General features: G+C 40.4%; 1 protein-coding gene and 1 pseudogene across 3 annotated transcripts; one reads left to right on the top strand and one right to left on the bottom strand.

Moving 5' to 3' along the window:
• Window positions 1-33: 33 nt before the first annotated feature.
• QTRT2 (queuine tRNA-ribosyltransferase accessory subunit 2) lies at window positions 34-24,631 on the top strand. 3 transcript variants are annotated; one of them, XM_019448422.2, is made up of 9 exons: window positions 34-224; window positions 4,180-4,400; window positions 6,119-6,174; window positions 8,379-8,455; window positions 10,307-10,519; window positions 15,933-16,132; window positions 18,275-18,426; window positions 20,771-20,888; window positions 22,479-24,631. In XM_019448422.2, exons 2-9 carry the CDS (start codon window positions 4,201-4,203, stop codon window positions 22,708-22,710), a joined length of 1,248 nt encoding a protein of 415 aa, XP_019303967.1. In that variant the 5' UTR covers window positions 34-224; window positions 4,180-4,200; the 3' UTR covers window positions 22,711-24,631. The 3 variants fall into 3 exon arrangements, with proteins under 3 accessions (XP_019303967.1, XP_019303970.1, XP_019303968.1); XM_019448425.2 differs by lacking the exon at window positions 4,180-4,400; XM_019448423.2 differs by lacking the exons at window positions 34-224; window positions 4,180-4,400 and adding an exon at window positions 4,966-5,683.
• On the bottom strand, window positions 12,316-13,319 carry LOC109266414 (60S ribosomal protein L7a-like; annotated as a pseudogene).

Raw genomic sequence — 24,631 nt, forward strand, 5'->3', positions numbered from 1 at the left:
ACCCATGGCAACGGCAGCCGTCCGGCGGCCTCACAGTCACCGGAGCTCGCTTTAATATTACCTTTGCCTTTTACTGGCGCCCGGTGATGACGCAGTGCTCCCTGATTGGCTCTACATCGGAGGCGGTGGTTCAGGGGTCCGAGAATCCTGCAAGCCGGACACGTGGTAACGAACTGCGAGGAGTTTGAGGGGTCTCAAGGCCAAAAAAGTTGGGAGTTGTGCAGGTAAGTCCCCCCTTTCCCTGAAAGAATGGGGGCTACTGCGGGTGGTTGAGTCGCGTCGCCCCCAGAGGCTCACTGATTGTGTTGCAGTAACTGTAGTTGTACTTCTGTCATGTCTCTCCTTCCCTTTTCTGGCTCTTCTGATGGATCTTGGCTTCTCTAAATCCAGATTCTCCCAAATCCTGTAAGCTTCACTTCATCTCTGAGAGAAAAGGGCCTCCTTTCGACTGCCCTCTGTTCAAGAATGAAGTTCTCAGCCGGAAATGTTTCCTGGACGGCACAGGGTACTTGGGAGGGTTGGGAAGATCTCGAATCCTTGAGCTCAGGGCTTCGCGAGGTCTGAGGCCACTGGAGGCATGGAGTGAAGAAAAATCCATCCTTATTGATTGAACTTAGACGTACCCGGAGACGTTACCCTCTAGGATACATGGGTTCATACAGGCAGGGTGGTAGGCTTACAATGGGAGCTTTGAACCCTGCTTTGTGGCTGACCTCAGGCAACCTGTTTAAAACAGCGCGGACCCTTCATTAACTCATCGGCAAACTAGGAGTGATAGTACCTAACTCACTGGAGCGTTGTAATGATGAAAAATCAACATAAACATAGCGCTTTGCCAGGAAACATAATGTAAAGTAGATTAGAGATGGTGGAAATGAGATTAGGGGAGCTGTGTCCTCAGACTTTTGCAGAGATCATAGGGCCTGCTCTGTAACTTGAGTGCCTGTCACAAGGGTGATGGTTGAATAAATTGTGTCACATCCAAACTATGTAATATCATGAAGTAGTTATTTTAAAAGAGTAAGTTAATTCTGTGTCTCCTCTTCAGGAAAGATACCCATTTTCTCCTGGGAGAAAAGCAAATTGCAGAGAAATGCATACAGTGTAGTGTATTTCCATTTTTTATAAAAAACATCCACTCCCATCTATGAGTACGTTTAAATGTTCTTATGAGTATGGAGAAAGGTTGCAGAGGCTGGGAGAATGGATAAAGGAAGAGAAGGGAAAACAAGGACAATAATAAGAACACTATAGCAAAATGGAAAATAGGACTATAAAATTGTATGGTAACATTACAGTTAATGTGTGAACATTGCACATGAGTATGGACAAGATGGGACTCCTAATAGGCTACCAGCCTGTTAGAGTACAACATCTAAAGCCAGACTTCGGTGATTTAAGTACTGGCTCTGCCACTTTGCAAATGGTGACTCCGTTAGCCTTCAGTTTTCTCATGTGTAAAATGCATTTAATAATCACATCTGTCTTATGAGGTTGATATGATGGTACGTTTTATCAGGGTTAATATGTAAAGGACAGTGTATGCCCAGTAAATGTTATTTACTGAAGTTACTATGTGAAATTGTTATCTTATATTGTGATTCCTGACATATTTCGGTTTACTTCTACCATCTTATTTTGTGTTTTCTATTTTTGATGAGCTTTTTGGTCTCATCTCTTTTTTGCCTTTTATTTATAGCAACCAATTTTTCTTTATCATCTCCCATCCTTCCCCAGTGAGTTTAGAAATTATGCATTCTGTCATTAATCTTTTAATGGTTACTTAAAAAATTTTTAACACACATACTTAACAGTTTTACATTATTCATTATCTCTCCCCTCCTCCCAAATTGTGTAAGGATTTTAGGGTACTTTTCCTCTGAATAGTCTCTGTCTCATCTTCTGTTACTGTTTTCTAGAATTTTAAAGCCTATCATTTCTGTGTGTCTGAGTCAAGTCAGCGCACCATATTGTTTGGAAGTCCTTCAGAATTTTTTCTAGGCATATACAAACATTTTAGAGTGTATGTGTACATATGTGTTTATAAATATGTATGCAATTTTTCTTTAACAAAAATATGTACTCACCTAAGCTTGTCTCAGCGTATTGCAGTCATCTGTCCATGACAGTCTGTAGAAAATTCATCTAATACACATTTAGAAATCCCTTCTCTCCTGAAGGAATGCTAGCAGTGGAGGGTAGTGTGGGGAATGTGTGGCCCTGGAAGCATTAGGACTGGTATAGTACTGCCAGAGGTGTGGGGAATTTTTGTTAGCCCTTGTGAAGGCACAGATCCATTGACAGCTTATCAGTTGTCCTTAAAGCCATAAAGGTTTTTCCTTGAATCATTTCCAAATGGTTTTTATAATGGTTTTTCCTTAAGACTTTCCCAAGAACTCTGTAGAAGTGAAGTGTGAATGTATATTTAGAAAAGCATCACACCACAAATCTTAGAAGATTCCTACAGTGAGTGACCCACACGGAAAGGGTGATGAAGGCAAATAAAAAGCAGTTGATATTTTGGAGTCTGTTGGTTTGTTTCTTGAGAAATTTGCTTGGTTTGGTGGATTATATCCCTCCCAAAGCATTTTTTAAAAACATATATATGGGCGCGCCTGGGTGGCTCAGTGGATTAAGCGTCCGACTTCGGCTCAGGTCATGATCTCACGGTCCATGAGTTCAAACCCCATGTCGGGCTCTGTGCTGACAGCTCAGAGCCTGGAGCCCGTTTCAGATTCTGTGTCTCCCTCTCTCTCTGCCCCTCCCCTGTTCATGCTCTGTCTCTCTCTGTCTCAAAAATAAATAAACGTTAAAAAAAATAAAAACAATAAAAACATATATATGAACATGTATATGTGTGTATTTGTATTTACATTACTCCATAATAAAAACTTTTTGTATTTGAGCCCCTAGAAAAAGGATGCACTTATAAAAATTACCATAAACTGAACAGTGAAAAGGAAGGTGTGGTTCTTTTTCTTCCAGCTCTGGACAAAGTTGTGTGTTATTTTTTTAAATGTTGATTTCCAGCTGAAGGTCATTCTCTAATGCTTTCTTTAGAATTCTTAATATTTGTATCCATTCTCACAATACAGAGAATCACTGACAATAGCAGTTTTATCTATTACAATACTTTTTCTTAAATGTAGCTGTCTACTTTTCCTTGTTTACTTTTTTCTTTGGTGACATGTCGATTTTTGATCATTAGGATGGGTGGACAAGATCAGGCTCCAGGGTTTGCCACACAAAAGGACCAGGGACTAGTCGCCAAGATCCCTGATAAAAGTAGTGTTAAATTGCTTATGAATTGCATATATGCTCCATGTGGTTTCTCACCTCTATTTGGACGCAATATAAGAACAAATTGGGAGATAATCTCACCTCTCAGAGATTATCTCTGTTTATCTTTTGATGTATATTGTTCCATGTAGTTTAATAAACACCAGGATGCTGATTTGGAATGTGCCTTCTTCATTTTTTTTTTTTTTTTTTAGTGTTTGTTTATTTATTTTGAGAGGAGAGCACACATGCACAAGTAGAGGAGGATCAGAGAGAGAGGGTGAGAGGAAATCCTGAGCAGACTCTGCCCTGTCAGCCTAGAGCCTAATACAGAGAGCTTGATCCCATGAACGTGAGATCATGACCTGAGCCGAAATCAAAAGTCTGACACTTAACTGACTGAGCCACTTCAGTGCCCCTGGAACCTGCTTTCTTTATGTAACAACATGTTAGGAAAAATTGCTATGTTGCTTAGCACTCTCTCAAATTAGAAAAAGAAAAAAATGAATCAAATCAGTAATCAGTATGGCTTACATAGTGTGGCCTTCCTCTATATACATTTTAAAGGCTGAAAGTTAGCCTTTGGTGAAAAAGTGCACACTCTTTCCATGATTAGTCTTTACTCCTGTCCTTCTGTTTGTTTGCTTTTCTTCAGCACAAAAATTCCGTGACTGAATTTAAATATGGTTGATGTCATCATTTTGCTTTAAGACTTGGAGAAGGTATCTTATTCTGTCCAGGTCTTTTCCCATTTCTTTCTTCCTGCTATCTAAAACAGTTGTAGGCTGGAAGTAGTAATAAATATGCTGTCATTCATCATCTTGTAGGTTACTTTCTTTGTAAAATGCTTAGCCTTTAGATGTCATGGAACCCCTGAATGTACTGTTCTTTTCTTATCAGGACCTAGAGGAATCCCCCAGAATGAAGCTGAGTCTTACCAAGGTAGTTAATGGCTGTCGCCTAGGAAAAATAAAAAACCTGGGCAAAACAGGAGACCGCACCATGGACATTCCAGCCTGCCTTCTGTACACCAAGACCGGCTCTGCCCCACACCTGACCCATCAGACACTGCATGCTATCCACGGGGTTCCTGCCATGGCTCAGCTTACACTGTCCTCACTGTAAGTGTTAGATCTGATCGTTTAAGTATCAACTCTGGCAGCAGCTTAGATACCTTAATAAAGTACAGCAAAGAGAAAAGACTTTTATATAAATATATAATTTATTGTCAAGTTAGCTAATATGCAGTGTATATGGTGTGCTCTTGGCTTTGGGAGTAGATTCCCATGATTCTTCACTTACATAAAACACCCAGTACTCATCCCAACAAGTACCCTTCTCAATCGCCAGCATCCATTTTCTCCGCCCCCCTGATGCCTGACCCCCCACTCCCTTCCACCCTCAGTTTGTTCTCCATATTTAAGTCTCTTATGGTTTGCCTCCCTCTCTGTTTGTAATTATATATATATTTTTTTCCTTCCCTTCCCCCATGGTCTTCTGTTAAGTTTCTCAACTTCCACATATGAGTAAAACATGATATTTGTCTTTCTCTGACTGACTTATTTCACTTAGCATAATACCCTCCAATTCCATCCATGTTGTTACAAATGGTAAGATTTCATTCTTTTTCATTGCCGCGTAGTATTCCTGTGTGTGTGTGTGTGTGTGTGTGTGTGTGTGTGTGTGTGTGTGTGTGTATGTGTACACACACCACATTGTCTTTATCTGTTCATCAGTTGATGAACATTTGGGATCTTTACATAATTTGGCTATTGTTAAAAATGCTGCTATAAACATTGGGGTACACGTGCCCCTACAGCACTCCTGTATCCTTTGGATAAATTCCTAATAGTGCTATTGCTGGGTCATAGGGTAATTCAGTCTTTAATTTTTTGAGTAATCTCCAAACTGTTTTCCAGAGCAGCTGCACCAGTTTGTATTCCCATCAACAGTGCAAGAGGGTTCCCTTTTCTCCACATCCTCGCCAACATCTGTAGTTTCCTGAGTTGTTAATTTCAGCCACTCTGACTGGTGTGAGGTCGTATCTCAATGTAGTTTTGATTTGTATTTCCTTGATGATGAGCAATGTTGAGCACCTTTTCATATGTCTGTTAGCCATTTGGATGTCTTCTTTAGAAAAATGTCTATTCATGTTTCTGCCCATTTCTTCCCTGGATTGTTTGTTTTTTGGGAGAAAAGACTTTTTTGATTATATGTACAAAAACTTGTAGATTTTTAGAGTGAAATCAGAGATACCAAATATTATACATTATCTGACCCTAATCTGGAAGCCACAGGCCAGACCTACATACCAGAGCTGCTTCACTATTCTTCTGATCCAACCGTGCCAGTATGGTGGCTTTCATTGCCATTACTCCCAGAGGTGACAGGCAGGGAATGCTAGGTAAGAACTAAACTTAGACTCTAGAGTCTGTCTTCATGTACCAGCCTCAAACTTTTCCCTTTATCTGCATATGTACTTACTAGTACTATTTTATGAAAACAAAACTAATGGAGTTAAATCATTTTATGTAATGTACATACTGACTTTATCCTTCATTGAAGAACATGCTATATGGTGAAATAACTCTGCAATATTGTGTTAATAATAGGGGAGGAAGGAAATCCGGGTATTGGAAGCACTTAATCTTTGCCAGTTTCTGTTCCCACAGAAACACTTGTAAAGTGAAGACCTATGCTCTGGCTAATGAACACAGCCTAATGAGTTGGGACTCTTGAATAATGGCATGCTTTGTTGTTCAACACTACATTTACTGTCAGCTGTTGCATCGAGTATCTGTAGGACAATTCATTATGTATTTTTCTGTTTTGCTCATAGGGCAGAACACCATGAGGTCTTGGCAGAATATAAGGAAGGAATTGGAAAGTTTATAGGTAAAAATTGTTATTTGTGTTTGTCTTGTGATGTATTAATTTGAAGTTTGGAGGTGCTGTTGACTGATCTTTCATTCAGACACTTACTTATTCATTAATTTAATGAGCACTTATTGGGCATCTGAGAACCACACATTGGGATTCAAAGATGAATAGCAACAGTTGCTTCCCCAGTGGAACTCAGAGCCTGTCTGGGATAAAGATTAATAGGTAATTGTAGTAGGATGCAGTGACCGCATTTGCAGTATTAGGAATATGTACATGTACCATGAGAGCCCAGAGAGAGGAGCACATAATTTGCTGTAGGGGGTACGTGTGGAAGGAGGTCGGACTAAAGAAAGGATTCTTGAGAAAGAGGATGAAGGGGTATCTCAGCTGAGTCCAGGAAAAGTAGGAGTTACCCAGGTCAGGAGGTGGGCACAGTGGTGGAAGTACACACGTGTGGGCAGACACACCAGGCACAGAGCAAAGACCCAGAGGTAAAAAGCTGCATGAGACATACCTAAGATTCAAAGCAGTCTAGCATGTTTGAGCCTAAAACATAATGCAGAAGACCAAGTGTTTACCTATAGCTATATTTTCATGTTAATATTTATTATCTTTTGTTCCAGAAATAGGATTTTATATGCAAATGTATGTGTCCATTTGTTTGTAGGGAAGCTTAGCAGTGCCAGCTTGAGAATCCATTCTTCTGTAGACAACTTTCTCCTGAAGCTTTCTCCCAATATCTAAGACTCACATAAGTGAATGAAAATTTAGTTTCCATCGGTTATTCAGTCCTCTGCTTCTGAGGGAAACTTCATGATAACTTGGTGGTAGTCACAAGGCCTTGTATTTCCGTAGAGGAATTTATGTAATGTTTTCCTTGGACTGAAACCAATTTTAATTTTTTTTTAACGTTTATTAAGAAAATTTTTTTTAACATTTATTAATTTTTGAGAGTTGGAGGGAGACAGAGCATGAGTGGGGGAACGGCAGAGAGGGAGACACAGAATCCAAAGCAGGCTCCAGGCTCTGAGCTGTCAGCACAGAGCCCAACGTGGGACTCAAACCCATGGACCGTGAGATCATGACCTGAGCTGAAATTCAACATTTAACCAACTGAGCCACCCAGGCTCCACTAACGTTTATTTTTGAGTGAGAGAGACAGACAAAGCATGAGCAGGGAGGGGCAGAGAGAGAGGGAGACACAGAATCCAAAGCAGGTTCTAGGCTCTGAGCTGTCAGCACAGAGCCTAACGTGGGGCTCAAACTCAAGAACCATGAGAATCATGATCTGAGTCAAAGTCAGACACTTAACTGACTGAGCCACCGAGGCGCCCCTAGACCGAAACCAATTTAAAACCAGCTTTAAAGTATACAATTATAAATATATAGTATAAATACATACATATATATGTATTATATATGTAATTAAATATATAATTGAGTGAAAATAGCTAAATAAGCTTTCTAGGGATAACCATACTAACTGAAATTATGGAAATAGGTGGAGAACTGCAGAGTTGTTTTTTGTTTTTGTTTTTATTTTTTAGTTTGCTTTATTTTCTGGGTCTTTTTTCAGTGAAATCCTTTTTTAAGTAAAATGCAGAGTTGCATATGAAATTTAAGCACATATGGTTTAGTAAGCACTTTTTTGGATTTTTTTTAATGACAATATTTTTGAGTAAACAACCTAAGAAATTGTCATCTTGAGTCAATGAAACTTACTGAGAATTTGATCCATTTTCAATATCCTGTAGCTTACCTGTAATTCTGCCTCAAGGTCCCATGTTGTGGGATGGCTTGCTTATTAATGAGATTACCTTTTGACCATATTGTTTTATCTTTCCAGTAGCTAGTTCCTTTGGATGGTACCTAGAATGAACATACTTGATATCAAATTTTTCTTCAAAACAAATCAAGTAGGGTCAATGTGGCCCTAAACACTTATTGTATCTCATACTTCAAGATGTACTTTTTTTGTAGCAACTCATTGGTCATTGGACATGAACCTTTAATTCTTTTTTCAGATGAGTAGGTTTTAAAGGTAACTTTTTCATTCATGTTGACAGGCCTCTTATAATTCTGAGATCGGATATGAACAGTTTACTATGTTTAGAGGTGCTTTATCCAGCAGTACACTTATAAAGCTGCACTCTGTTACAACACAGTGTAATTGTTGATGTAAGTGCTTTCAAGAGTTCTTTTCTATGTCTATACAGGCATGCCAGAATCGCTCTTGTACTGTTCCCTGCATGATCCAGTCAGCCCCTGCCCAGCCGGTTATGTAACAAACAAGGTGTGTTCTCAGAAGGGCCTCCAAGGCTGCAGCTTTGTCCCAGATAGTCAGCCTATTGTATCCCTCCAATGCTGGATCCCACTGTCTGGGTTGCTATCCCATTCCTGACCCCTTTATACCTTTTCCTTATTTCTGTGAATATAATGGGAGGTGTGGTTTATAGGAATTAGAGTAGGGCTGCCTGTGGATGGAGTTAAGGTAAGGAATATAGATCCTCAGCATTTTCATTGTTGCAAAAAATTGGGGGATGAAGGAAGGTCAAGTACATGGCGAAAAAAAAAATTGCTATGATGATAGAAAGCAATAATTTTTTTTATGCCATGCTTTATTTGCAGTTTTAACAACCTCAGGAAGTGCTAGGGAAGTTGCTGATGAGTGTTATCACATGTATAACTATATATAGTAGAGTCTCAGTGTAATACTGCTTGCTTTTAGAACAGAATTTGAAAAAGCTGGGTGCACAGCCAGAGATTTTAGCTAGTGAAGAACAGTATCAAAAGGACTTCATTACAAGTTTTCACCTGAGACATGGCACATTGGTCTTGTCTCTGAGGACTACATTCTGGCAAGGCCTCGGTATATACTGCTGCTTTACAAATGCAATTACTTTTCCTGTACCCACTTTATTGATGTCAACAATATCTGTTAATCTTGACTAAGTATTTTAAATTATTCTTCTGCTTTAAACTTTATTTTGTAATTTTAATCCAAAAGATGATATTTTTACTTCTGTTATCTACCCCATTTGTAAAAGAAAGAGGATTTATTTAAACAGTGTTTTGGTTTTTTTTTAAATGTTTATTTTTGAGAGAGAGGGAGAGACATGGAGTGTGAGCAGGGGAGGGGCAGAGAGAGAGGGAGACACAGATTCTGAAGCAGATTCCAGGTTCTGAGCAAGCTGTCAGTACAGAACCTGATGTGAGGCTCAAACTCACGAAACATGAGATCATGATCTGAGCCGAAGTTGGACGCTCAACCAACTGAGCCACCCAGGTGCCCCTAAATAGTGTTCTTAATTAAGCCTTAGGCCAGAATAAAAAGATGTATGTGGCTTCCCCATTTATGTCCTTGTCAATCTCTTCTAAGAAGAAAGATACTGTAGAGGAAGGAGTAACCAAAAAAAGAACATTATATAGAGATGCTTATGTATTATCTGACTTACTTTTTTTATCTGTATCTAACTCAAGCTAGTAAATACTTACTAACCTTCAATAATATGTAAGGGTCTAGACTAGGCTTTTGGGGTACAAACATGAATTGAGATATTCTAGTCAGAGTACTTATAAAAGTACTTATAAGGTACTTATAAAAGTATTTCTCATGAAAGAAATAAGTACAAATTACTGTAAGAGCTTAGAAGAGTGAGTGATGGATTATGCTCAGATAGGTTTGGGAAGCACAATACAGTAGATGGTATTTGAATTCTGTCCTGAAGGATGCATAGTATTTTACCAGGCAGAGAAGAAGGGAAGGGCATTTCAGCCAAAAGGAACAATGTGATCAAAGACAGAGAAAGATTGAAGTCTGTGGTGTATTTAGGAACAGCATGCATGGGGTGGGGCCTCAGAGAATAGAAGACTGGACTAGAGAAGTATAACAAAGAATTCTTGGGGCTAGCTCAGAAGCTGGCTGTGTGGCCACCAAAGGGTTCTCTAAGAGCTATAAGGTCCTTGGAGAATTGGAAAATGGTGCAGGAAGCTTCTTCTACTCACCATATCTAGGATATTGAATTGCTACCATATCTCCATTTGTAAAGAGGAATTAAATTCACTATTGCTTTACCATTTTATTATTATTCTTTTTATTTGCATTTTGTTCTTGCTGATTCCTCATTATTTTGTTCCCTGACAGTCTGTGTCGGTGTGGGGTGTTGGGGGACGAGTCGAAATGACTGCTTCCAAGTTCATGGCAATTCAGCAGGCCCTTCAGCCAGACTGGTTCCAGTGCCTCTCAGATGGAGAGGCATCTTGTGAGGAAGCAACTTCCATAAAAAGAGCCAGAAAGTCTGTTGATCGATCACTTCTATTCCTGGATAATTGTCTCCGGCTGCAGGAAGAGTCAGAGGTAAGGCTGTACCGCTCACCACTCCTTTCTGTTTGAAACTGTCCCTTACTTAGGTTCCTTTTCTGCTCCTCCTCCCGCTTCTCTGCTTCTCACTTCCTGGTCTCTTTTACTCTCCTGTTTTCTTTTCCTGAACCATAACTATTCTTGCTCTCTAGGATTCTGTCTTAGGCTCCTTTTCACCCCACTCTGGATTTTTTCCCTGGGCAGCTTTCCCTTAGTTTTAATTGCTGAATAATTCTGAAATTTCATGTATAATCAAGATCACTCTGCTTAGCTTCAGAATTGTATAAAGTGGACTTTAGCCGAGTTGTATTAGAATATCCCTCACATGCACCTCAAACTCAGAGTAACCAAACTCAGTATCTGATCTCCTCAAACCTCTTGTTTTCTTCTGTTTCTCGGTTTATAGCAGCCACCAAGTTCCTCAGCCCAGAAATTTGAGTCTTTCAAGGCTTCGTTTAATACCCAATTTAATATCCGACTGTCCACTCCTTCTTGATTCCTAGGAATCCTTCTTGATTTCTAGGATCTGCCTCCTCCTCCCCATCCTTATCACTACCTTGAGGCAGAATAACCTCATCATCTCTTATATGGGCAGTTACCTTTTAATTATTCTCTCTGTCTCTGGTGTCATTTCCATCCAATCCATCTTCAGCTCTGCTGTCTGAGAAGTCTTCATAAAACACGAATATGAGCCCATAAGAACTTCCTGAAAAGAATTTAATGACTTTCCATTCAGTGCTTATGTGGCAGGGACAGCCTGCTGTGACCTGGCCTCTGCCCACTTCTCCAGCTCAGGACTGGCTGCAGCTGGCACTCTGGACCTTCTCAGTCACTTGCAGTTCCCAGCAGTGTTACCCTGTGTCATTCTGCTGTCGCTGTACATGGGCTTCCTTCTGGGCTGTTTCTTTTTTTCTTATCTCCAGTCGTATTCCTTCTCTTGCTTCCAGGTCCAGCTCATTCCATTACATTCATTGTTCTAGGAAGCTGTCCCTGACCCTTCCGGGAAGTTCTGTTCATCCTTTGCCACCCCTTTAATTTGTATGTGGCCATATTATATAGCTCAGGTTATATTGTAGTACAATGATTTCTTCACGTGTTTGTCTTTATTACATTGTGATCTCCTTAAACTCATTTTCTGAGCATCATTTTTGTCTCCATCATGTAGCAGAATGCCTGACATAAGGAAGCCCTCGATAAATGCTTGTTGATGGTAGCTGGGTATGACAGGGTAGGGAGGATGTAGCTGTGGCAGGAAATCAGAGATCCTGGGTGCAGAGTGAATGAAGTTCACTAGGAGAGAGCAGAGCTAGTGGGAGAAGAGAAGGTGTGACCACAGGGGAGAATTCAAGCATTGACACCATTGATGTGGAGGAATCCTGAGCAGTGGTTAGGTCCCACTGTGGCAAAGCGCATTGAGTCTGAAGAACATTGGTATCTTAAGTGTACCAATAAAAAATGTAATTGGCTACCAACGTTAGTGTACATGAAATGATTAGAAGAGACCTTAGTTGTCATTCTGAATAGAACGCTCAGTATCTGCAGTAAGAGTTCAGCGTGGGGACATTGCCGTGGGTCCTAATTGTTAGCGTTGCTCACTAGCAATTGTTTTGAGCTGGTAATTATCCTTGTAGGATGAGTAATGTTTCCATGAGTAGAAAGGAGGACAGGGAGTGTGACAGCATGATTATTAGAACAGCTGGATGAGCCTCAAGCCCCTCTTCCATGCTAGTCAGCCTTACCATTTCACATTATTGCTGTGTGTTGGTCCCTCTCTCTATCCCTATAATCATGCTATTGTCTTGACATGATTATTACATGGTTATTACTCTTACATGTGTCCCATTTTTTTCTTGAAAGGGAACTTTTTAGTACTATTATGTACAGGAAAAGCAACAGCACACACTTAGCCCAATTTGGTGACCAGTTCTTTAGCCTTTGCCTTTTCCAACTTGGCAATGCAAACCACTGACTTTGGACCCAGGATGTTGCCTCCCCAGTGATGGCGGACCTCATCATATCTGTCATTGTAATTGGTCCTGATGGCTTCCAGCAGTTTAGCCAGAGCTCCTTTGTCTTCTGAGTTAACCTGTGTGAAGGGACAGTGGTGCAGGTCTTCCTGTGGACCAGATGCCCCACCTGGCCTTCCCCTTGATGATACAGTATGGAACTCCCATCTTAGGACACACGGCAGGCAGGAAGACAACCAGCTCAATGGGACCCATATCATGTGCAGTCATTACCAGCTGAGCCATTTTGTTTTCCGCCAACGTGGTAACAGTATTAGCCCCAGCTTGAGGGACGGGCAGCCTCTTAGTGGGGACATCCCCTATGTTGGCAGCTTTCTTAGCCCAGGCCTACAATCTCTTTCTTCTCTTGCTTTGTCTGGTCTGTATTTGTGGGCCAGCTTAGGCGTTGAGTAGCTGTGTGGCCATCCAAGACCAACGTCCTGAGTGGACTGGTTAATTGTGGGAGGTACTTTTAGACGTTTATAGAGAAGAGCCCTTTGCCGCTGCAACTGGATATAGTTGCAACTGGACAAAGTGGGTGAGGTCCCTTTTGGGCTGGATGTCCTATTTGATGCCAAAGTTCTTGGGCCTTTTCTGAGACTGGGAATTGACCACCTTCTTGGCCTCCTGCTTCTTCATGACAGCAGAGGCCAGAGCCACCTTCTTCCCCTTAGGCTTCTCTCCTTCCAGCATCTTGGATGGCTGGAGGAGAGAGCACCTATGTTCCATTTTAGATAGTAAGTTATATGATTATGCTTTTTACATCCATGAAAGGAGGTTTTCCAGATAGGGCTGTGTCAGTCATGGAAAGGGGCAGGCCTGTGTAACTGCCTACTTTGTATGTCTGCATACCTCTTTTCCTCACTGGATCCTCTTTCTCTCTTTTTTTTTTAATGTTTATTTATTTTTGAGAGAGAGAGAGCATGAGCAGGGGAGGGACAGAGAGAGAGGGAGACACAATCCAAAACAGGCTTCAGGCTCTGAGCTTTCGGCACAGAGCCCAATCTGGGGCTCAAACTCACAAACTGTGAGATCATGACCTGAGCTAAAGTGGGATGCTTAACCAACTGAGCCACCCACGCACCCCTGGATCCTGTTATTCTGAATGCCCTTAAATACTTAAATACTGTTGCTGGCATTCTTTTCTTTATATATTTCCTAGGCTAGGGATGGCAAATGGGTTTCATCCCAAGGTGCTTGGAGCTGTGCCTGGGTGCAGCAGGAAGAGAGTTATCTGTCAGCCATGTCTGCCATGGGGAGTGGCAGCAGCATTCCAGGCATCTGTCGTTCTAGCCGGGCAGTCACATTTGTATCACACATGTCTGAAACTTTAGGTCTGTATACTTAGCGGCTGATACCTCAAACTCACAATGCACAAAACAGAATGATCATCTTGCCTCACCCTCCACTGTTTTCCTAGAATTTTCTATCTTTGCTCTTCTCATCCTCTCTCTGGACTTCCAAAACAGGAGCTAGGAGTCATCCCAGACTTTTCCCCCTCTCCTTGGGCAACTAATTGGTCAAGTTTGTGGATTGTACCTTCTGATGAGTTTTCAGATCCTGCCCCTCCCCTTCACCCACTGCCACTGCTTTAGTCTGGGTCCTCTTGGTCTTTCATCTGGATTATTAAAGTTGCCTCCTACCCATCCTTTAGCCATATTCACTCTTAATTCATTTCTGTACACAGCAGCCCAAGTGTTCCTTCTGTTTGTGTCCCTCTTGCTTAAACTGAGAAGTGAAATTCCCTTTTCACAGCAATCCAGGCTCCTTCCCCATTCCTCTCTTCTACCAGAGAGCCACTGTCAATTTGCATTTTTCCATGCAAACCTTACTTTTTAGTTGCATATACATAGTGTTTACATACATACATGACTGTATGGGGTTCTTATTGCACGAATATGGTCATATGCTCAGAAGTGTGCTTGTTTTGTTTAGCAGTATCTCAGAATTTCATTTCTTATCAATGCCTATGTTGCTGTATCCACTGCATTCTTTTTAAAACACCTGAGTAGGAAGACACTATGAATGTATCATAATTTATTTAGGCCTTTACTCTATTAATGTATACTTGTTTCCAGTTTTTCATTATTCTAAACATTTTGTGAATATAGCTTGGTGCTTATGAATGAATATACTCGTAGGAGAGATTCTTATAAGTGGAATTTTAGGACATAGGATTAAAGCATCGACATTTTGACAAGTTTTGTTTAGTTGGCCCTCCCAAAAAGCAGAACTAATTTCTACTCTTCTTTAGTTATCAGAGTATGTGTCATTTCTCTAACACTTTTTCCTCCACTGTGTCACTATCTGTCTTTTAACAATTTTGTCAGTGTGATGGGCAAAAACGGTACCTAATTGTTGCCAATTTGTATTTCCCTACTGGTGAGATTTAGTTAGCTCTCCATATGTGTACAGGGCATTCACATTTATTTTTCAGAAGTTCCTATTCACATTCACATATTTGCCCAGATGTCTGTGGGTTGTCATTTCCTTAGAAGGTTTGTTGGAGGCTTTTCTATGGTATAAGTATAGTATGGTATCTATTCCAACAAGCAGTGAGTTCTCCTTTGCCTCTCAACTCCTTTGTTGAGAGTATGCTTCACTAGAGAAGTTTTGATGATTTTGTACTCAAATATGTTAGCCTTTTTGGGTAAGCTTTAGCTTGCTTAGGTAGGCCTTTCTTACCCTAAGATTATAAAAACTTGAATATATCTTTCTGATACTTCTATGATTCTGTTTTTATGTTTAGATTATAGGGCCCTGTGGGATTTGTTTTTGAAGATGGTGTGCAAAGTATTTAGTTTTTCGCAAATGGACAGTTAGTTCCCAACTGTACAGTTCTTTTCTTTTTTTAATGTTTATTTTTTAGAGAGAGACAGAGAGAGAGAGAGAGACAGAGTGTGAGTAGGGGAGGGGCAGAGAGAGAGGGAGACACAGAATCTGAAGCAGGCTCCAGGCTCTGAGCTGTCAGCACAGAGTCCAACACGCGGTTGAACCCAGGAACCGTGAGATCATGACCTGAGCCAAAGTCGGACGCTTAACCCACTGACTCACCCATGTGCCCCCCAACCATAAAGTTCTTAAAGTCATCTCTAAGAGACTTGGAGGTAACCTAAATTGTACTTGCTCGGTGTTAATTTAATCTAAGCTCAAACATGACTATATGTGCTTATTGCCTCAGTTTCTACTCAGTCTTTTCTTACTTATTTGGGTGGCTTTCAAGTTGTGGTTTTTGGAGCCCTAAAGGTTCTTGGGGAGGAGGGAGTATCATCCTCCTTTCATGCTTCAGCTGTAGCAACTGCACTGAGAGCTCTTCTATCTCTTGGTCTTCCATGTATAGTCCATGTAAGCGAAGGTTTCCACTACTGGAAAGAGTTAAAGCATCCAGTCTTTTCTTCCTATAGGTCCTTCGGAAAAGTACCATCATTGGTGTGATTGAAGGTGGAGATGTGATGGAGGAGAGACTGAGGTCAGCACGAGAGACAGCCAAGCGGCCCGTAGGTGGCTTCCTTCTGGATGGCTTTCAAGGGAATCCCACAACCCTGGAAACTAGACTGTACTTGCTGTCATCAGTCACTGCAGAGCTGCCGGAGGACAAACCCAGGCTAGTGTTCAGTTAGGACGCAGGCCAAGTTTCGTGGGCTTCAATGCAGGGGTGCTGGTGATTGTGTATTATGCCGAGTCTCTACATGGGCATGTCTTTTGATGAACTGATTATGCCTTTTCTGGGCTGAATCTGCTCAGGCTGACTGTGGGAAGAGTTTCCATCACAGCTGTCCTGCCTTTGATTTCAGAATATAGACGAGGACAATTGTCATGTGAACTAGTTTATTTGATCCTCATAAGGGAGGGCAGGTGTTATACTGTTTCCCTTCATTTTTGTGCCAAGTGCAAATATTCTTCATTGTAACATGGCCCCTGGGGACAGGAATAAAGTCATATGGGACTGTGGCCTTAATCAAGGGAAGTTAAGGACAGATCGGGGGTGCCTAGCAGAACGAAGGTGGGCTGTAGTAATAAGAACCTGGAAGAAGTTCTTAGATTTGAGGCATGTAGTAACTGCCATTTTTTTTTAAATCAAGGGTACTGGCATCATTAATAGGGCTAGTTCTTTCCATAAACAGGATTCAGTATGTACTGGTGTAGAGAGGTGATCTACAAGATTTAAAGCTAAAAATCCTAAGGTTCTGAGTACAGCTGATGTCTTTCTTATTATACTACCGCCATTTTTCTTTTTGTTTTGTTTTGTTTTGCTTTTTAATCTCTAGTTTTTTGTCCAACGTGGTGTGAATATTTATGCTTTTTTCCCTACACACCTGTTTAGAGGTTTGATTATGGGATGCTGCTTTATACCTCTCGGACTGTTGGATGCTATATAGTATATGTAAATTTTACCACTTTAAAAAAATCCCAGGATAATTTGCAATAAAGTGTATGAATCTTATGGACAGCGTGATGAATTTTTACACATGTATACAGCCCTGTAACACAGAGTTGAACAGCCAGAACCACCAACCCTTTGCCAGTGCAGCCAGAACTTCCCCCATCGTTTTAACCTGGTTCTCTTGTGTTCATTGTTCTCCCTCCTGTGATTATCTTGTTCTGGTGCAGATAACAGTCCAGCACTAGTATTTCCAGTCATTTTCTAGACTTCTTTGAGCTAAATGCTCACAGATGTCTGTTACAGGATTTGAGTGCTGGGATTGTTTTTCATCCTATATGTGTGTAGAAATGCCATCTTTAGTTGGAGAGGAGTTCTAAAACATTAGTTGAAGGAAACTGTAGTCATATATATAAATGTTCTGGTTGTTTAATATTACATAAGATTTTTTTGGACTTCTCTTAGAAATCAGGGAGTCTGTTAGCTTTTCTCTGCCAGTTCATAAAAGGGACTGTGGGTAGAAAAACAAAGAAAAGCAGCCAGCCAGCCAACCCTGATCCAGGGTGTCTCCCCTTCTTGTTTTAGTGGCAAAACCTGGTTGAGTATGATTAACCCTCCCAGAATGCCTTACCCATTACCTCTGAAAATACCACCTCATTCCATGTAGACTTTTTATTAATGGAGAAAATACAAAGAAGAATAAAGCCAAATAGAGTTTTAGATCCTGTGGGCAGAGTTCAAATTCTGAGAGCGCGAGTTGCTTTGTAAATGAACCTATGAAGAATACAACAGATAAAAATGTCTTTGTTGAACCAATTATAAAAAAGAAACTATAGGTAAAATACAGTTAAGGCATGGAAAGTATTTGAGGGGGAAATAAAGCACACAGCTTTGTACTTTTTTTTGTTTTTTAATCTTTTAAAAATTGTGAAGTATAGTTGACCTATAGCTTTGCACCCTTAAAAAAAATCTGTGTAGTGGATAGATAGACTGTAAAGTTCAGTTGAAGACTAGGGAGGCTGTTCAGAAGGAATTGGTGGGGGAAGGAAACTAACTTTTACTGAACTTCTCTTTGGGACTTGAAACTCCTCTGTGTGTTTTTACAGTTAACTCCTTAATCTTCGCAACACATCTGTGAGCTATGTATTATGCTTTTGTTTTTAAAGTTAGAAAACTAAAACCCAGAATGGTTAAGAAACCTCCCTAAAGTCACACAGTAAGTAAATAAAGGGCAGAACTGGGATTCGAGCCCAGGTCCCTTTGCTGCCCAAGTCCTGCATTCTTTCCACCACACCTTATTATCTGTTGCCTGCTACACAGTCTGGCATTGTCCTCACGTCAGTGTTCCTACTGTTGTTTTCACAGGCTCATCTGTGGAGTCAGCCGGCCAGATGAGGTGCTCGAGTGTATTGAAAGAGGAGTGGACTTATTTGAGAGTTTCTTCCCTTATCAAGTGACAGAGCGGGGATGTGCCCTGACTTTCAGCTTTGATTACCAGCCGAACCCTGAAGAGACGTGTAGGTTTTCTGAAGTTAGTCTCTGTGATAGCCTCAAGTATCTTCTATTTCCTCTTCATTTTTGGCTTGAGTCACAAGCCAGAGATATGTGCATACTGTAACATCAGCCTTTTATAAAACTACATTTTTGTTTCTTATCTATACGCTCTGGCATGTTGGCACACAAAACCCGGTCGGTTCTTAGTGCTATCCCTGTAGCTCATCAATTATTTGGAAGTGATTTTATAGTGAGCAGAACCAAGAAAAACAAAACACTTTCTATTAACAATTTGAAAAAAGAACATTCAGAGTGGATAGTGATGAAAATCTAAGAACAGAAAACCTTTTAACTGCTTACTAAAAGTTAATTCAGTTTTTCACAAAAGAGTTCTTGTCTGCTTTTTGCCAAGGCCATGCTATCAAAATACAGAAGAGTCTTACCCCATCTGATCCTAGTGTCACTTTCGCTTTTTTGGGTTTTTCACAGAGATGTGAAAGCTGTTTTCCTCTGCTAATATTGCTTTGAAGTACCACCATCTTCTTTTATTGTTTAGTTAGAAGTCAAGAAAATCAGTTCCAGAGTCTGACATTTAACTGACGGTAGGAAAAGAACTAGGATATGGGCTACGGGCGTCGGGCTGGGGTCCCAGTTTCTCAGGTGGCTGTTGCATGCCCAGTCTGCCCGCTGGCCTTCGCAAGGGGCTCTCCCTTCCTGCTTCCTGCTGTCCTTTGAGCTCCTCCGTCACCACCAGCCTTACATTGAACTCAGGCCAGAGACTTCTTAAAGGTTCACTTTATTCCCCAGAAGTTATTAAAATTTCATCCAGAAGATGTTATAGTTTTATAAAGCAAACTAACCATTAACCGAAATTGAATTATTCTGGAAACAAATTGGTTTGTTCAAATTCTTATATATAGAAGGTCAGTTTTACTGTCTTTTAAACTGACCAGAATATAATGTATGCTGATGAAAAAGCATACCACAAACTCTATAAATGTTCATTTACAAGCTTAATTATTTCCATAAAGACATGGATAACTGTTATTCTGTACCATGAATATGTAAAACTGTACAAAGAACCCGATACTGAATTCTCAGGAACACACAAGTTCCTTTTTGGCTAGAGAAAGGTGTTTCTTCATGATTAGGAAAACTGAAACAGTTTGTTTTCCATTAAAGTATTATTAATAATCATATTTGTGTATGTGTGTGTATAGTAAGTTAAAGTCTTTTGCCAATTACAAAGTGACAATTGCAAAGGAGTAAGTTGCCTGTATAGGAACTAATATAGTTCCCCCTAGTGACAAGAATTTTGCAAAAAGCCAGGGCGTTGTTGCAGTTTTCCACATCAGCATACAAATTCATGGCAGCAAAATTATAACAGCCTCAATGCTGAGGTCACTTCTCTCTTTCCTTTGATCTGGACAAAATTATCTTCTTAGTGCTATCTGTTTATTCTCCTTGGGCCAACCCTGAACTTGTTACTACTCCTTCCCAGTAATACTTCTCTGCTTGCCCCTGTTCAAGACAGCTGGCTCTTTGCATAGTAACTGGTGTTTCTCTTATAAATCCAGGAACATTCTTTTCTAAAGAGTTCAGGGGAACAACTCAAGTCCCCATTTAGTTCTGGATAATCTGAGTTCCTTCCAGGGACTCCATACAGAATACATAAATTAAAACTATATTCTACTTTTAATCTATTTGGAACATAGGCAGTTACAAAGCACAATTTGCATGTACATTTTGATGAGACATAACTCCCAACACACACACATAGATTTCCACCCGCTTCCAGGGGCTCCTGGGTGGCTCAGTCGGTTGAGTTTCCGACTTCGGCTCAAGTCATGATCTCACAGCTGGTGAGTTCGACCCCCGTGTCGGGCTCTGTGCTGACAGCTGGGAGCCTGGAGCCTGCTTCAGATTCTGTGTCTCCCTCTCTCTCTGCCCCTCTCCCACTTGCATTCTGTCTCTGTCTCTCAAAAATAAATAAACATTAAAAAAAAAAAAAAGATTTCCACCCCCCTCCAAACACACACACACACGCGCGCGTGCGCACACACACACACACACACACACACTCCCTGTTTTCTTAAAATCATTCCTTGACAGTAAGATTATATATTACATACTTGTAACCATAGTTTGCTTAGACATTGTTGAATCTCCAAGTTTTGATAATCTAGAGAATGTCAGTGATCATCTTGGTCCATATTACTACTTTCCTTGTGTCATTTCCTTAGGATAAATTCTCATGAGTGGAATTACAGAGTCAAAGGGCATAAAATAGTAACTAGAATAAAAATCTCCCAATGGCCACTCTTTATCTGATTTTCATTCAAGACTTTTTGTTGATTTGTCCTTTAGTATCACAACAAAATGGGACACAGGAAGAAATAAAACACGCAGATCAAACAAAGAAAATTAAAACAACCAGTTGCAACCAAGAAATTACATCATTTGAAATTAATCTGAAGGAAAAAAAGTAAGGAATTTTTTTAAGGTTGGATTTTGATGTCTGACTTTTTAATTTCAGTCTGTTTTAAAAGTTTATGTAACTGTTCCCTTTTCAGTTTATGACTTCATAAAATATTTATAGTTGGATATTATTTGGGCCTTCTCAAATTCAGTTCCAGAAAAACTTTTTTTCTGCAGATGAATTTGTGTACTTTGTCTTGTCAGAAAACCGAGGCTAGATAACTGTTGTTTTAGAAGAGCTGTCAGAAACATTAGGCCAAATACATTGTCTGGTGTCTTCTACTCTTTCCAATTACTTTAAATAATGACAGAGCAAGATAAAGATTTCAAGATAAAAAACAACAAAGTGTTTAAATTCTAAGGAACTTAGGTCATCTTGGTTATATACAGATTATAAATCTTAATAAAAGATTTCCCTCTATAAAGAATGAACTAAAAGATCTTGTAACTTTGTATTTGGCCTAAAGTGGTAATTATTAGTGAACCAGTGAGGGGGTTTTCTGTGTTTGGTACTCTCACTTCTGTGCTGGAGTGTTTTTGGTCTTATGTAAAGGAACACTCTAGGGATTCAGACTTACTTATGTCTATCTAGTAATAGTACAGACTTGAAAATTTATGAAAGAATATGAAAATCCTAGGTCTAATCTATATTCTACAGGGGCTTCTTGATTGTAGGTCTGAAATGGTGATGTTTACCACATTTAACTTCTTGGAAAATGGCCAAGGAGATTCATTTCTGTTTTTAAAATGCTAGGGTAATATAAATGGGTTACTACTAAAATTCCCTTACATTATAGATTTAACTGGAAATTGTAGTTTTCTTATTGCCAGCACTAGACCTAAAGTTCAGATCCTAGCACTGCTCTTGACTCTGTGACCTTGGTCAAGTTGTTTAACTTAAGAGCTGATAAAAAGTGACACATGTAGTGCTTAGTATGTGTCCAGCAGTGTCCAAATCCTTTGCTATATCAACTCATTTAATTCTTGCAATAAGTCTCTAAGGTAGGTACTGTTATTACACTTATTCCCATTACAGATGAAAAAGTAAAGACACAGAGGGAGGTTAAATGACTTGCCTGAGTTGAGCAAGGCATCAAACCTAGGTGTGGTAGCTCTGAGGCCCTTCCTCTTAACTCCCCCCCCACCCCTCCCCTCCGGCAGAGATTAAGTGAGACAGTCTTTGTCAAAGTGCTTTGTAAACCACAGGAATCTATGCAAGTGAAAGGTCATATTGTGTCTTCGGGTCCTAGTTCTGGTGGCGAGTGGGAAAAAAGTATCATTCATCAGAACAGCGTTTGCTATCATTGTGTGCCTTTGCAGTGTGACGACAAAGCTCGGCATGAGGGAGTGATCATGTGACTCTCCTGATGCTCCTGTGTAAGCCTCAGTCCAGGAGGTTATATCTGTCAGAAGAAGACTCCCGAGTCTCCTGACTCATGCTCTGTGTTAACTTTTCACTTCGTTGTCATCTTAAGCAGGTGACTAGCACTACATTTGCCAGTGATGTTATTAACTATTGGTTATGTACCAGCAGAATAGATAGCAGATTTCTTATATTCCTCACTTACTGGAATATTGTTGTAACTTCCTTTCTCAGGTACCAGGAGGACTTTGATCCACTTGTGAGAGGGTGTTCCTGTTACTGCTGTAAGAATCATACTCGTGCATACATCCACCATCTGCTGGTGACCAACGAGCTATTGGCTGGAGTCCTGCTTATGATGCACAACTTTGAACACTATTTTGGTTTTTTCCACTCCATCCGGGAAGCACTAAGAAGTGACAGACTGGCACAGTTGAAAGAGCTCATCTGCAGGCAAGCGTCTTGAGACCTGGCATACACAAATCAGACTCTTCACACTGAGACTGCCCCACTGTTGTCACACAGGAAGAAGAGAAGGAGAAACAATCTTAGCTTTAATTATTTGTATTTGAGAATAAGGTCTATGCAAATAAGGAATGTTTGTATCAAACTCTGCCTCCATGAGAAAGGAGATTTCATATAAAGACTTAAGTGACCCCAACTGATCAGAAAGAATTAAACCATGACCTTTAATATTTCAATGCTAACTTTTTTTTTTTTTTTTTTTTTGAGAGAGAGAGCGCATGTTTGCGCATGTGGGGGCAGGGGCAGAGGGAGAGAGAGAGAATCTTAAGCAGGCTCCATGCTCAGTGCAGAGCCTGATACGGGGCTCGATCTCACAACTATGAGATCATGACCTGAGCCAAAATCAAGAGTCAGACACTTAACTGACTGAGCCATCCAGGCGCCCCTCAGTGCTAACTCTTTTAGTCAATGGAGATTCGTTTAGTCAAAGACGAAAGCTTTAGATGAGAAGGGACAGCCTTGAAGTGGGGTTGATGAGATTGTGTGGGTTTGTTGAATTGGATTAGAGCTGGAAAGGAGATGATTGGTCATGAGCAGCATGACTTCTGTAGACATATGGCTGTTGACTGTAAAAGGCATCTAGCTGATTTAAGAGCTTCCTAGTTTTAATTATATTCTCAGGGCCCTCTTGGACACTTCTGCCTTCCAACCTGCCCCAGTACTGCAGTCAATCAGAAAAGTTCTTGGGACTTAACCAGGCTCACATCTTCATGGAATGTGGGGCTCACACATTTCTCCTATGATCAGTTGGCCCAGGATACACTCTTTCATTTGACCACGTTATCCGTATGTGACTTGTCTATGTCCATGCAGTGGCCTGTTATGAGCCGAAAAGTTTGCCCAGATGTTTTTGTCTGGTCATACAGATCCACTATGGTCTACCCTGGGCTCATTAATAGTCTAAGCACATAACAAGTGTAGCCCCATCACTGTACATCACTCACTATGTGCCCACTTGGATGGAGCCCTGGCCTGGCAATTACAAGATTGGGTTTCACTTCTACTCAGCTGTGACACCTGAGCAAATCACTTAACCTCCCCTTGCCTATTTCCTCCTGAACAAACAGGGGCAGGTATGGTGGATAGCACCACATGACCTTCTAAAATTCCATCCAGCTCTAATGATTGGGGAACAAAAAGTTTTAGATTGGAGGCAGCCTTCTTGTGTCCTGGTTTATTGATCACTGTTGGCCTGGTGAAAAATGCAGTGGGCAAAATGCTAGAATCGGGCAATAGTAGAGAAGTTTGCAAGCCTAGAAAGAGGTTAGCCTGTGAGTTCTGAAGTGCTTGGTGAATTGGCATCAGATCCTGAGGCTGTGAAATCTTCTTGGGGCATCTCTGATTCTATGAGTTTTCTGCTCTCACCAAAAGAGTGACATTCATGTTGATGGTGCGACAGGTAATTTTCATTTTCTTTAGGCTTTTCTATATTTGTCATGTTTTCTGTAAGAATATATATACACTTGTGTACACACACAGTTTTTGTAAAAACAACAGAACCAGAAAGATGCCTTTGTTTTTATAGGAGCATGAAATATATTTGTTTTACATTATTAGAATATATTTTGCTGTTTGTTCATTTCAGTGGGCATTACTGAACATTGTGTTTAATTATTATGTGGTTACTATATGTTTATGTGTTGGGTATCTATATGTTTTTCTTTTATTAATGGTTTAGGAAGGTTCGTAGCATTCCTATAATCTCTCTGCCATGAATGGCAAGGGTACTTATGAAGAGTTTCTGCTCTCAAAGAGCTGATTGCTTTGAAATAGATTAGACTTATTCATATGTTTGTATTCCTGTTCAATGTCAAATCCTTCGTTGGAGGAATATTAATAAATATCCCAGAATCCATATAAAA

This window comes from Panthera pardus, unplaced genomic scaffold (genome assembly GCF_024362965.1).
Source record: "Panthera pardus isolate Hobbes unplaced genomic scaffold, ASM2436296v1 HiC_scaffold_16, whole genome shotgun sequence".
Lineage (NCBI taxonomy): Eukaryota > Metazoa > Chordata > Mammalia > Carnivora > Felidae > Panthera > Panthera pardus.